Source organism: Canis aureus, chromosome 26, assembly GCF_053574225.1.
Source record: "Canis aureus isolate CA01 chromosome 26, VMU_Caureus_v.1.0, whole genome shotgun sequence".
In the NCBI taxonomy this organism is placed as follows: Eukaryota; Metazoa; Chordata; class Mammalia; order Carnivora; family Canidae; genus Canis; species Canis aureus.
In genome coordinates this window covers 23,159,065-23,173,416 of record NC_135636.1, presented here as the reverse complement: position 1 = coordinate 23,173,416, position 14,352 = coordinate 23,159,065, and the positions used below count along the sequence as shown (strand labels likewise).

Sequence of the window (14,352 nt, the reverse complement as noted above, 5' to 3'; positions counted from 1 at the left end):
TGAACTCTGCCATCCCATCTGCAGCTTAACATGCCCAGAAGCAAACTCTTCTTCAGCCCTTCCTCACCAGTCTTCACAGCATCACCCTGCCACTTCCAAGTCACTTCTCTCCCATGCAGTAGACACTCTCCCACCACATCCCAGCAGTCAGAGCCCCTCTACTAGAAAGTCCAGAAGAGACCTTGAAAATGAATGCATCTAAACATATTCCCTTGTCTCATACTCAGAGGCTTTTCATCGTATCTCAAATAAAAACCAAGGTGAACTGACCTTTGCTCACCCCTCCATACTCATCTTATGCTACTCTCCCCTGTATTCCCACTTCTGTTTTTTTTTAAAGCACCAGGCTCTTTACCATTTGCACGTGCTTATCCTTTTTTTTCTGGAAAATGCTTTCCTTCTTTCTTCTCCCTACCCTTCATCTGTATACATTTACTCGTTGTTTGGCTTTTTCAAACAACACCCAGTTCTCTGACACCCAACTGGTTGTCCTACAGTTCAGTTGAGTTCTGACACTACCTGGAAATGGCACAGACCCCATAGGTTAAGGGCTCAGTCTGACATGACTGCCTCCACTTCAGATGTCAACCACCAGTGGGTCCCCAAGCCACCCATGCTTCTGGCTGGCCATCCACAGATTTGGGGGTTCCCATGACCCTCTTCAGATTTGACAGTTTACTAAAATGATTCACAGAACTCAGAAAAGCACAGTACTTAAAATTAGTTTTATTACAAAGAGTATAATTGAGGAACAGCCACATGGAAAGCATGCATAAGGTGTAGGAGTAGGTGGAGAGCACAGAGCTTCCGCACTCCCTCTCTGGGTGTGCCACCTTCCCAGCACATGGACATGTTCACCAACCCAGATGTTCCCTCAAACCTCTTATTCCTTGTTTCCTTCAAGGTTTCATTACATAGGTGTGACTAAGGAACTCAATCTCTAGCCCTCTCCCTTCCCTCAGGCTGGGGGGATGGGACAGGGTACTGAACAGTTTAACTTTCTAATCATGTGATTGGTTTTTCCAGTGACCAACCACCATCCCAAAGCTATCTGGGTCCCTCCCTCCCATGAGTCATCATTAGCATACAAAGGACACTCCTCAATTATATCTCAATACACTTGTTATTAAAAAAAAAAAAACACAGCTCATTCAGACTCAGAGACCATTCATTTTAAAAATTATATCTTCCTTTGTATAAATTACTTTGTACAAAAAACTATTAAAAATATAATTTTTTTAACTTTTTAAATTTAAAAATAGCTCATTCCTTTATCACTAAGGATATTCTATGAAAAGATCAACGCAATTTCTTCACTTCTTGATGGAGTTGGACATTTGGGCTGTTTTCAGTTTGGGGCTATTATAAATAAATAAAGAACGTTTGTGTAAAAGATGGGGAAGGGGAACTCCTATCACTCAAGAAATTTTAAGAATTTTGGGAGCTCTGTACCAGGAACTCGGGACAAAGACCAAATATATATATTTCTTTTATTATACCACACTCATCCTTCAGGTCTTGGCAGAGTGTCACTTCCTCCAAGATTTCATCCCGGAACCCCCAAACTAAATGGTCTTCCCTCGTTCTCTCCCATAGAACCATATTTTCATCATGGTACTTCTCACAGCTGTTTACTCACTTCCTATCTGTGCCCACAGTTAGACTCTAAGCTTCAAGAGAGCAGGGGCACTGTCTCTTTTGGTCATCCCTATGCACACACAGACCTTCAGCACCTGGCACACAGTCATGTGCAAATATATGTGGAAACTAAACCAGGCCTTCGGGAGAAGCACTGAGTCTTGAGGAGCCAGAGGCACCAGCCTCTCTGAAGGAAGAAAGCTAACGGTGCTGGTTGATGGCCCACTTTCAAGGGGACATAGAGGCTGCATGCTAATACAGTAATTCAGTATCTCCAGTCAGCAGGTGTTCTGAATATTCTTGGAACATGTGTACAGAATGAGATGACCCTGCTGCCAAGCACTAGCCCAGTAAGGAGTAGTCCCTAATGCTGACAGGTAGAAGACAGAATGACACAATCAGAATTGATTGGGAAGATCTTTAGGGACCTTGGAATCTTATGTAGTAAACAAGGACAGATGGTGTTTTTGTCATTTCTTCTTTTTGAGAGTGGAACCTTTGAAAAGAATCCACAGCTGCTTTTTTTTTTTTCTTTCTGGATTTTGTTTAAGAACTAAGAATGATGATCTGACAACAGAGTCCCTTTTATGAGCATAAGGGAGAAAATGTTTTCCCCAAGCAGGTTAACCAGGTTCCAAAGGATCCAAGTGAAAAGAAGGAGAGAAGAAGGGATCCAGACAATCTTAAGCACTCTGAAGAACAGCTCAGATAACACAGAAAAGAGAATTAGAGTGGGGTGGTGTGGGGCAGGGCACTCAGTGATTCAAGTGAGAAAATCAGCGTGAGGTGAGAGTACTTCCAGACTCAGGCACAGGCATCTAAAGTAAACTCTAGATCCCGACAAGTCCATTAAGTCATTTTATATCTTAATGAGATGCTATTCTAGACTCCAGTAGGGGCCTTGTATATGAAGAGAGAAATAATAAGACCCACTTGCTCACTCACTGTGAGAGTCAGATGAGGTCGTGTACATGAAAGGGCTTTGTATCTGGGAGTGAGGCTCTAGAGTGTTTAGGACAGCTGGTAGCCGTAGAGGACTGACACTGTGGCAGTCTTTGTGGCTCTCAGAGGGCAATGTCTAAGTGAGGATAAAAAGGAGAAGTAAGTGATGTCACATCACCTGGCCACAAGGAGGCCATGTAATGAGAATTTCTGTTACAGACTCAATAGGATATTCTTGTAAAACTTAATTACTTGAACTACTGCTAGACCTTGCCAGATTGACAGCAGACACTTTGTCAAGTCCTTCATATTCCTGAAGATAGAAGTGATTATGAGTTCCTGCCACTCTGGATCTAATTCTGACCAGAGTGTGGAAGTGCACATCACAGGAACTTGGGAGAAGCAGTGGTATCTCTGTGTTCAAGCTGACTTGGAGGTCAAGGCCAGGCCAAGAAAATGCATACATAGTTTTAGAAAAGCCAGGCTTGTAAGAGCAGAAAACAATAACCATTAGTTAATAGTCTTACCCTCTGGGGGAAAGTTCAGGACGCTCTCAAAAATATCATTCTAACTGCACAATTACAGTTAAGCTGGTGAAAAACAGATGCCCCCAACACTGAGCTCTCACACAAATTGTGAGTTTTCAAAAGGCATATACAAAAAGTAAAAAGAAAAACTTAGAATCAAGGCATGGATTTTTTGGAGAATAGCCTCAGGAAAGTACAAGCCTTTGAAAGCAGGAACAGATTTAGGACAAAAAAGGTGAGAGGATTCTTGTTTTCTCCTAAGGTACAGAGCTGACAGGACAGGAGAGACCCTTAGCCTGGGGCTAGTGTCCTAGTTTTGAAAGAGAGAAGTACACTTCTTTGATGATCTTTGAATGACATTGACAAAACAATAATTAAAGGCTAATTAATGGACACATAGGAATTCACTAGATCATTCTCTCTACTTGTGTGTATGTTTGAAAATTTTCATGGTTTAATATTTCTTTAAATTACCTTCACATAGAAAAATCCAGAAAACAGTTGACAAGAGGGACTGTAGGAAGGTGAATACTGGGTTATAGCATGACCTGTCCTAAAATCAGTGGTAGGAAGAAAAGGGAGGTGAATCAGTGAGTGCCCCTTATTAGAAATAATTAGAATGTCCTTTGTTGTTGTATTACCCTGGGAGAAATCATATCAGCTTTGAGGGATGACCACTGTGTGTCAGTGTGCTCCTTGTTTCACTTCTTAGAAAAGCTGGGATCTGTGGAAGGAATGGGCTTGGTGGTGTTTTTAACAAGTCTGTGATGAAGACAGAAGCCCCACCTGGGCCTGGGGGGAAGGGGACACAGACCTTCTGAGCTGCACTCTCTTACATCTCTGGATTGAGGGTAGTCCCAGGAGAGGCCTCTGAGCAACACCAGGGCACCTGCTCCTGAGGATAGTCCTGTACTCAACTGCATCAGTAGCATCCAGACCCACTTGGAAGCTCTTAGTCCCTCCTTGCCCTTCCTTGTGGATTTGCTGCCTCCTTGTGTTTCTATTAGAATAAAAATAACAAAAAGCAGGATTATGCATGGAAACCAAGAAAGACAAATTATTCTTCTCAGACTCCTTTACTGTTTCTTCCTCTTCTCCCCAACTTCTCAAGGGTGGAGCCCCCAACCCAGGACATTCTTCTGTATTTGTTTTCACCCCCTGGGTCACCTCATCCAGATTTATTACTTCAAATGCATTAAAGAGTTTACCCTTGAACAGTATAGGTTTGAACTCTGCAGGTCCACTTATATGTGGATTTTTTTCAATAAGTACAGTATAGTAAATGTAATTTCCTTATGATTCCCCCCCCCTTTTTTTTAAGATTTATGTATTTATTTGAGAGAGAGCACAAGCAGGAAGGGCAGGGAGAGGGAGAGAGAATCTCAAGTGGACTCCATGTTGAGCAACCGACATGAGGCTTGATCTCATGACCCTGCAGTCATGACCTGAGCCAAAACCAAGAGTCACGTTTAACTAACTGTGCCACCCAGGTGCCACCTTATGATTTTCTTAATAACATTTTATTTTCTCTGTCTTTCCTTATTGTAAGAATACAGCATGTAATACATATACAAAATATGAGTTAATCAACTATATTATCAGTAAGGCTTCCTATCAACAGTAGATTATTAGTAGTAAAGTTTTGGGGGAGTCAAAAGTTATATATGGATTTTCAACTGTGCAGAGGGTCAGCACCCCTAATCCTCTCATTATTCAAGGGTTTACTGTGTATGCTTATGATTCCCAAATGCCACCTCCTAGCCTCCTGACCCATAGCTGCCTACATCTCCTTTCGGTGGTTAGGTGGATATCTCAGAAGTCAGCATGTCTCTTACTGTCTGTCTGCTGTCTTGTACCTGCTCCACCCAGAACCTTCCCTCTCTAGGTTGATGGCAAGTTCCTCAGATCAAAATCCCTGACTTCTCCATTCCATACTCTACATCCAGCACATCAGCAAATTCTATGGTCTCAACCTTCAAATTATGTCCAGATTCCAAAGTGCTTTCCACACCCATGCTACAACCACCCTGGCTTGAGCCACCATCATCTCTCTTAGACCTACTGGTCTCCCTATTTCTGCTGCTGCAGACCTAAAGTTCTTAGCCTAAGTTAAATGATATTTCTCTGCTCAAATACCTAAGTTAGTTCCTCATCTCATTCAGTAAAACCCAATACCCTTACAGTGCCTGCAGGCCTTCCATGGTCTGCTTCTCTTTATCTCTCTGCCTTTATCTGTGACCCAACTGCCCCCACTCCAGCCATGGTGGCCTCCTGAGGTTCCTCAGGCAGTCCTAGGTATGTCCTTGCCTCTGGCTTTGCACAGCCAAGCCCATTGCCCAGGTGTGTTTCTGTAGACATCCCCTGATCCACCTCTCATGCCTCCTTCAAATCTTGCTCAGATATCACCTTCTCAAGAAGTAAGGCTCACCCACTCTGACCATTCTGCTTTAGACTGCCAGTGGCACCCCTGAACCCACTTTCCCTTACCATCTTTCTGTTTCTGTAGCATTTACTACCTTCTCACATGCCCTATAATTTGCTTGTTTGTTTTGTTTACTTTTTATCTCCAGCTGATGGAATGTCCACTCCATGAAAACTGCAGTCTTTTGTTCAGTTCATCAGTGTATTTTATGGGCCTAGAACAACAGGACCTATGTCAATAAAATATTGATTGAAAGGAAAATAGGCACCTCGGTGGCTCAGTGGTTGAGCGTCTGTCTGCCTTTGGTCTGTCTGATTGAAAGGAAAATAGGCACCTCGGTGGCTCAGTGGTTGAGCGTCTGCCTGCCTTTTGGAGAAGCCTGCTTCTCCCTCTGCCTGCCTATGTCTCTGCCTCTCTCTGTGTGTCTCTCATGAATAAATAATTGAAATCTTGGGGCACCTGGGTGGCTCAGTGGTTGAGCGTCTGCCTTCAGCTCAGGGCATGATCTTGGGGTCCTGGGATCAAGTCCCACATCGGGCTCCCTGCAGGGAGTCTGCTTCTCCCTCTGCCTACATCTCTGCCCCTCTGTGTGTTTCTCATGAATAAATAAATAAAATCTTTTAAAAATAAACAAATAAATGAAATCTTTAAAAAAAAAAATAAAGGAAAATAGAGACTGTCAGAGAGGAGGAAGGACCAGGAGAGTCAGGACAGCCAAGAGGCCCAGTCAGGCAGGAATTGAAGCCTCTCCCCTGAATGATGATGACTGTGGAAAGCCCCTTCTCTTGAATCCGGGAATCCACTGGAGGGATCTTTCCCCCTGTTCTTGTTGGGGCAGCAGTGGGCTGTGGGAGCCCACTGGGAAGGCAGAAGTTAGTCATCCCCACACCTCAGAGTGCCCTCTCCAGCCAGCCTGAGGGCCTGCCTCTGGTCGGTTGGCTCTTGGGTTCACTGAGGCTGCCATTCTGGAAACCAACCCCATGCTGCAGATGCCTTGTATCTGCAAATAACAGAAGTCAGTCTTTCTCTCCATTGTCAGGGTAGCTTTTCAAACCCTTCACACCTGGTTTACAGATGAAGGCATGTTGAAAGCGTTTACAGTTACAAGACCAGTAGGAGTTACTCTCTGCCTACCAGTAGGAGTTAAGAAAGTTGTCGGTTTGAGGTTGATCATTTTATTTTATAAAAATTAGATGAATTTCCTTTCTAAAAATACAATTGAATGTGTATTATTATATATATATATATATATATGTTTATTCTTGTGTGTACCTCTTCTGTATGAAAAGCTGGTTGTTCTTTAATAACTTTTCTCATTTTCTTAGACTTTTATCAGTAAAGGTTTGCTAATTCAATTAGATAGCTTGCTTGTCATTCATTATTATTATCCTAGAATTATTTTTCTTATTTGGGATAAGCCATGATGGGCCATCTCGATAAAAGGCCCAGTGGGAGGTCAGAGCTCTCTCCCAGTGCCTTTGGGGACAGTACAGTCTAGAGGTCAGGTCAGGAAGCTCAGCTTATCAGTCTTTTTACACTTGCTTCCTGTGAACCAGGTACATGGTTGTGATAAGTGATGAGAAAGGTACTTGGAATGGTATTTGGGGGATTCTCCCTGCCTGGCCTGAGGTGGGGGTGACAGTGCTGATTCTGGGGGCTGGGATAATAACTCAGTACTCTCCTTTCTCACAGTTGTTTCCTCTCTTTGCTCCTGGTGGCTGCTGTGGTTTGGAAGATCAAACAAAGTTGTTGGGCCTCCAGGCGTAGAGAGGTAAGCCTCAATGGATAAAGGTTCCTGAATGCCTGTCAGTTCTTCCTTTCTCTTTCTCTAAAGCAAGTCCGTTTTAGCTAATTAGTGACAATTTATAGACATACCACAGGGAGACTAATGCTGCCATTTCTGCAGAGTATGGTCAGTAGATTTCGACTAGTGTGATATAAAGTATAATTCTGCACCACATACTTTTAACTTTCTAAAAGGGAACTTTAGTATTGACTTATAGCTGCCAGTTCCACCCATTCTACCAGTGCTCTGTCCTTAGCTCAGGCAGATCTGAGGGCTCAGGAGCAGAGTTTTTCATGAGAACGAGAGTAAAATCAGCCAGCTAAACCATCTCTGAAATATCTCATCACGCAAAGATAAATCAGTGTCTAGTCAAGTTTTTGCTTGAGTTTTATTTTTTAATGAGTCTTGATTTATTTCCAGAGCTCCGTTCCTAAAGTGGTATCAATAAGTCAAGCAAATATTTTTATGATTGACCAAATAAATAAACTTGCTTAAAAGTGACAACATAAAATCTTGTTTTTCACAACTTTCACTAGTGTTATTACTCTGCCTTCTAGAGTCCTGTCTGTTGCATTGTTGATAATGGAAGGGCACTGAGCTCTAGGCTGATATATGCTCCTCCGTCTTCTGTATCTATTCTTGCCCTTTTCTATATAAAAATTTATCTATGGACAAGATTTAGAAGAGAACAGGAATATCGCAAATCAAAACTTAGAAGCACACAGCCCTATTCCCTGAATATTAGTGTCTGTAATGAGGGCCTCCTCCTGGAGGTCATGACCCCTTTTCTGACCCATATAAAAGTAATGTTAGCATAAAGGTAATGTTGCATCCTTTTTATTATCGTTTTTAAATTCAGTGGGTAACATATTCAGAGGGATTTTTTTTAAAGATTTATTTATTTATTCATCAGAGACACAAACTGAGAGAGAGGCAGAGACATAGGCAGAGGGAGAAGCAGGCTCCATGCAGGGAGCTCAATGTGGGACTTGATCCTGGGACTCCAGGATCATGACCTGAGCCAAAGGCAGGCAGGTGCCCAAACGCTGAGCCACCCAGGTGTCCCCAGAAGGAATTTTCTAATAGCTCCATTACTAAGACATTTTAAAATCCCAATGAATTGTACAGTATTCTAAAAAAAAGTAGAAGTGATCCAAATAGAGTAAGAAAGAAGTGGGAAGACTCAATAAACATGGCCAGGGAAGGAATTGAAAACTTCTCAGAATATACTCTCTCCACAAAGGGCATTACCCAGGGAGTTTACATTTGAGATGAGCTTATGGAAATAGTAAGTCTATTTTTCCTTGAGTGCTTAGGAGAATTGTTTATTTCTAAAATACATAAACTGTTCTCAAGTAAGGGAAAAGATGGAAAGCTTAAAAGAGTCCTAATTCATGGTATCCATAGAAACTTTGAATCCCAAACCTGAGAAAAAGCACCAAAAAACAAAGACCAGTCACACAGTGACTTTATGTGGAACAGTTCTAATTTACCAGTGTAATAATGGGATCATTTACTACAGGAAAACCTACAGAATAGGTTATATCAGTGGGTAAAAATAGAACCTAAATTTTTAGTAATGGCCAAGTAATCACTTAGTCATTTGTTGAAATTCAACATCAGTTCCTGGTTTAAAAGCAAAACTCTTGGGATGCCTGGGTGGCTCAGTGGTTGAGGGTCTGCCTTTGGCTCAGGGCGTGATCCCAAGGTCCTGGGATCGAGTCCCACATCAGACTCCCTGTGTCTGTGTCTCTGGTTCTCTCTGTGTCTCTCATGAATAAATAAATAAAATCTTAAATAAATAAATAAATAAATAAATAAATAAATAAACAAACAAACAAATAAAACAAAACTCTTTGTAAACTCAAAAATAATACCTCCTTATTAACACTATAAGGAATATCCAAATAACCAACATCACTCATGATATGAAAACACTAGAAGTTGTACTGAGAAAATCAGTATTATGACAGGTTTGTCATAATAAGAGCTGACATTTGAGCATTTCTAAATTCCAGGCACTATTCTTAAAGGTTTTATATAGATTAACTAATTCACTCTTCATAACAAGCTTATGAAATAGTTAGGAGGAAACTGAGGCTCAAAGAAGCAGAATAACTTACCCATCATCACACAGTTACTAAGAGACCAAACTGGGCTTTAAACTTGGGACTTTGGTCTTTACAGGCTATGTAAATACAGTCCTGGAGTCCCCATCGTCACTTATTTCTGCTCTGGATATTCTCGGCTGTGCACTCAAAGAAAAAGAAATAAGTTTTATTACTATTGAAAAGGAGGCAAAATTATTAGTTTCAGATAAGATGATTAAAGCATAGTATAGTAGCAATTTGCATGCATAAAAAGTAATACTTAAGTAGATCAAAAATAAATCAAGGAAGACAAACAACCAACTAGAAAATGTTTGCAACATACTTGAAAGAAAAAATGAAGAGGATGAATACCTTGTAGAAAAAAGGTTTTTAAAATGTATGCTTATGAATTTAAATGAAATTTTTAAAAGATATTTACTCATTCTATAATAGGAATGGTGAATGTATGGTGAAGGAAATTTTCTTTCTTTTGCCATACCAGAGAGCATGCTTAATTAAATAAGAAGGAAGAATTAGAAGATCCCTACCTCCCAGGGTTATGATGGGCTTTATTTAGGCTCATTAAGAATAACAATTTCTTCAGCATATTTTTTTAAAGATTTTATTTATTTATTCATGGGGGAGAGAGAGAGTGAGAGGCAGAGACACAGGCAGAGGGAGAAGCAGGCTCCATGCAGGGAGCCTGATATGGGACTCGATCCCAGGATCATGTCCTGGGCCGAAGGCAGCACTAAACCGCTGAGCCACCCAGGCTGCCCAGCATTTTATTTTTTAAATCATTTAAATTTCTTTAAAAATTCCAGGTTATACTTCTTTTAAAATTCTCTCCCCACCACCACCAAAAAAAGTAGCTTATGACAGTTGATCAACAAATTAAGCTTTTACCCTTGTGATTTGAAATTTCTGTGAACCCGACTATTCAGAATATATTTCTACATTTCTACACTGTTAGTCATGTTTATCCCTCTCAGAATTGTAGAAGAAATGACTTAATGAGATTTGTAACAACAAAAATAATAACAACTAACACTGCTTAAGTGCTTGCTCTATGCCAGGCCCCATTTTACTTGTTTGTCCACACATTATCTCATGCACTCTTCGTAAAGGAACTTCCAAACTGGAAGAGCAGAAGTGTTCTGTCCTACTGGGACTCTAGCTCTTGGGGTAGCACAGAACCCAAAGTAGGGTTGCTCCACATATTTGTTGAGTAAATGGACCAACAGTTTGATGAGATCTAGAATGTTGTTATTAGTATTTTAAGAAAATGTTTAACATAAAAATATCCTTCTAAACCAGAGCCATTGTCTACCCAGACTAAGATTCTGTCTCCTACCATAGTTCCACATTGGTGGTTTGCAGGAAGGCCTGGTTGTCTTCTATGGCATGACCTCCAGGCTTCAATGACATGCCTGGATCTCCAATATCCTTAATGATACATGAATGATATAGATTGATCCACCATGTGCTGGGCACTCAGCTGGTTAGTGTCTCCTTTAATCCTAGTAACACAGGTTTAAAATTCCTAATACAGAGAAGAGGAAACTGAAACCCAGAGACTTTAAACACCTTTCTTAAGGTGATGCAGCTGGAAATTGGATCAAGGATTCACATCCAAGCCTCCCCTAAATCCAAGGCCCCTGCTTGTCCCTCTAACTCTGCCAAACTTCACACTTGTTTGTTTTCAGCTTATACCACCTCTGTGAACAAAGAGCTCTTTCTGTTGCTATCTGCGGTGTCAACATTTGGTTCAGGTTTCAGTAGAAAGAAAGAAGTAGGAAAGGCTTTAATCTAGACATGAAAATATGAGGAGATAGGGCTACATCATTTATTTTATATATTTAATAAGCAGGCATCATAACATCCTGTCCATCAGTATTTTAGCGTGTATCTCTAACAGGTCAGGTAAGGACTTTCTGATATGATGATAGTGCTGTTATCACATTCAACAAAATTTAGTAGGTCCTAATGTTATCTGATACCTGGTCTGTGTCCAGTTTTCTCCAGCTATCTCAAAAATATCATTTTGGACTTCTTTGTTTGAACCAGGGAGGATGAGGTACTTTTAATATGTAGTATTCCTTAATAAAATCCCCTCAGCACTCGGTGCTCTAACATTTGCCATATTACTCCATAGCAACTTCTTCGAGAGATGCAGCAGATGGCCAGTCGCCCCTTTGCCTCTGTAAACGTTGCCTTGGAAACAGATGAAGAGCCTCCTGATCTTATTGGAGGGAGTATAAAGGTGAGAATGTGATTCAAAAGCCCCGAAAACTTGTCAGAACTCAGGCTTCTGAGAAACCACAAAGAACAAGAAACTTGTTCCGTTGCCTCGTAATTATGTTTTCCTTTCTCTCTTTAACAATAAGGCAACACACTGACGTTGTCAGGTGTTCTTTTGCTTTCATTTTTCAGTGTTTCATTCATGTTGTTAAGCATTCCCATGTTCAAGGAATTTTAATATGTAAATGGTTTGTCTCAAATTCTTGTAAGTATTCTGTGACATAATACTTTAAAACTTGTATTAGAAAAGAGCTAAATTGAATCATTGCTTCTAAGTAGTTTAGGGAATTTTCTTCAATGGGCAAATATTATAATTCACTATACATTCTATGGAATGTAAATATTTCTGACTCCTCCAAAAAAAAAAAAAAAAGATGAGGAAAGTTATAAAAGTTTCTATTTTGGCAAAATGATGAAATGTATCAGATACTCTGGGGAAACAGCTTTAGATCCTGAATTTTAAAATACTTACTAATGCATTACTGAGTTCATAGGAAGTAGGTGAAATTCCCAGGGAATACTCTCCTATCCTTCCCCCCAAAAAAGAACAAATCATGAACCAAACCAGAATGATGTGTGATCTGAAGTTGTTCCAGATTGGTAACACACCATGACTCCCAGCTGACATAGGTGCAGATCCTCTCTGTGGGAAAGCTTCCCCAGTTCAGCCATGTAGGATCCCCACCGATCAAGATCAAGCAGTCAGAGATCACCAAGGACAAGAGAGAGAAGCCACCAGGAATATGAGTTAGCAGACACTGTAGACAGAGGGTGTAGACAGGACTTCGCATGTTAGAGTGTCATCTAAAGAGTATAATATAGCTAGCTCTTTATGAAATGTTTGAAGGTGGGAAAGATGGAATCATAAAGATGAGGATACCATGAATCAATGACTAGATCAAAAAAAAGAATGAAATGGAACATTTAGGGGCATCTGGCTGGCTCAGTCGGTAGATCACGTGACTCTTGATCTGTGTCATGATTCAAACCCCACGTTGGGTATAAAGATTACTTAAATAAGTAACCTTACCAAAAAAATGGAATATATAGTGGTTAAAATTTCTAAAATAACTCAGTTTACATGCTAAATAAATAGTACATCAGACACTAGTGAAGAGAACTTTTGAACTGGAAGATGAATCTGAAGAAATTACACAGAATGCAGAACAGAGAGACAAGAAGATGAAAAATATGACAGATAAGAATATGGAGAATAAAATGAGAAGACCTAACATGTATTTTATATATACATTGTATGATTGCCACGATGTGAAGAAATTGGAACCCTTGAGCACTGTCAGTGGGAATGTGAAATGTTGGAGCTGCTGTGGAGAACAGTATTGTTCTTCCTCAAAAAAATAAAAACAGAATTACCATATCTTGCAATTCCCCTTCTAGATATATACCTGCAAGAATTGAAAGCCAGGTCTCAAAGATGTATTTGTGCATCCATGTTCACAGCATTATTCACCATGGCTAAAAGATGGGAACATCCCTAATGTCCATCAGTAGATGAATGGGTATGCCAAATGTGGTCTACACATACAAAGGAATATTATTCAGTGTAAAAAGGAAGGAAATTCTGACACCTGCTACAACATGGATGAACCTTGAGAACATTATGCTAATTGAAATAAGCTAGCCACAAAAAAATATATACTATATGATTCCACTTTTCTGAGTTACCTAGAGTAATCAAATCCATAATGACAAAGTATAATGGTGGTTATCAGGGGTTGGGGGAGAGGGAAATAGGGAGTCACTATGGGTGTGGGGTTTCAGTTCTGCAAGATGAAAACAATTCTGGAGATGGATGGTGGTGATGGTTGCATAACAGTATGAATCTATTTAATACCTCTGAAGTGTACACCTTAAAAGGGTTAGGGTGGTAAATGTTATGTGTGTTGACTACATTTAAAAAAATAACTGGGGATTGGGGATCCCTGGGTGGCACAGCGGTTTGGCGCCTGCCTTTGGCCCAGGGCGCGATCCTGGAGACCCGGGATCGAGTCCCACGTCGGGCTCCCGGTGCATGGAGCCTGCTTCTCCCTCTGCCTGTGTCTCTGCCTCTGCCTCTCTCTCTCTCTCTCTCTCTCTCTCTCTCTGTGACTATCATAAATAAATAAAAATTTAAAAAAAAATAAAAAAAAAATAACTGGGGAAAAAAAGAAATCACCTAAAGGAAATGACAAAGCAACAGCTGACTTCTCATTAGTAACACCAGAAGCCAAAAGAGTTTGGAAGAATGTCTCCAGATGACATCAAGAGAACTGCCAACCTTGAACATCAGGCCCAGTAACTGTCTCCTAAAAACAAGGACAGAAGGAAGATTTTGAAAGCTTATAAGAGAAATGTCTATAGGATGTGTTAAAGAAAGAAAAACTAGCCAGGAGAATGGAGTGAGGTATAAGAAGGAATAGCAAGACAATGAAATGGTAAGCACATAAGGAATCTAGCAAACATGATAAAATAACAATTTGTAGGATTAAAAAAAATAGACAAATCTGAAGTACTAAGCAGCACCATACGTCCTGTGTTGATAGCCCAGTATGACCCAGTTGGTTACTCTTTCAAACACTCTTGACTGTCCCTCCAGGACACCACACACTCTCACTCTCTGGCTGCTCAACCTTCTCCATCTCCCCA

General features: G+C 40.6%; 1 protein-coding gene across 2 annotated transcripts in view; it reads left to right on the top strand.

Moving 5' to 3' along the window:
• Positions 1–14,352, top strand: part of ATRN (attractin) — a 161,605-nt gene that overhangs the window by 138,208 nt on the left and 9,045 nt on the right. For both annotated transcript variants that reach the window (XM_077872383.1, XM_077872381.1), the window contains exons 26-27: positions 7,222–7,300; positions 11,561–11,668. In XM_077872383.1, coding sequence (XP_077728509.1) covers positions 7,222–7,300; positions 11,561–11,668 — 187 coding nt within the window. The remainder of the gene's footprint in view (positions 1–7,221; positions 7,301–11,560; positions 11,669–14,352) is intronic.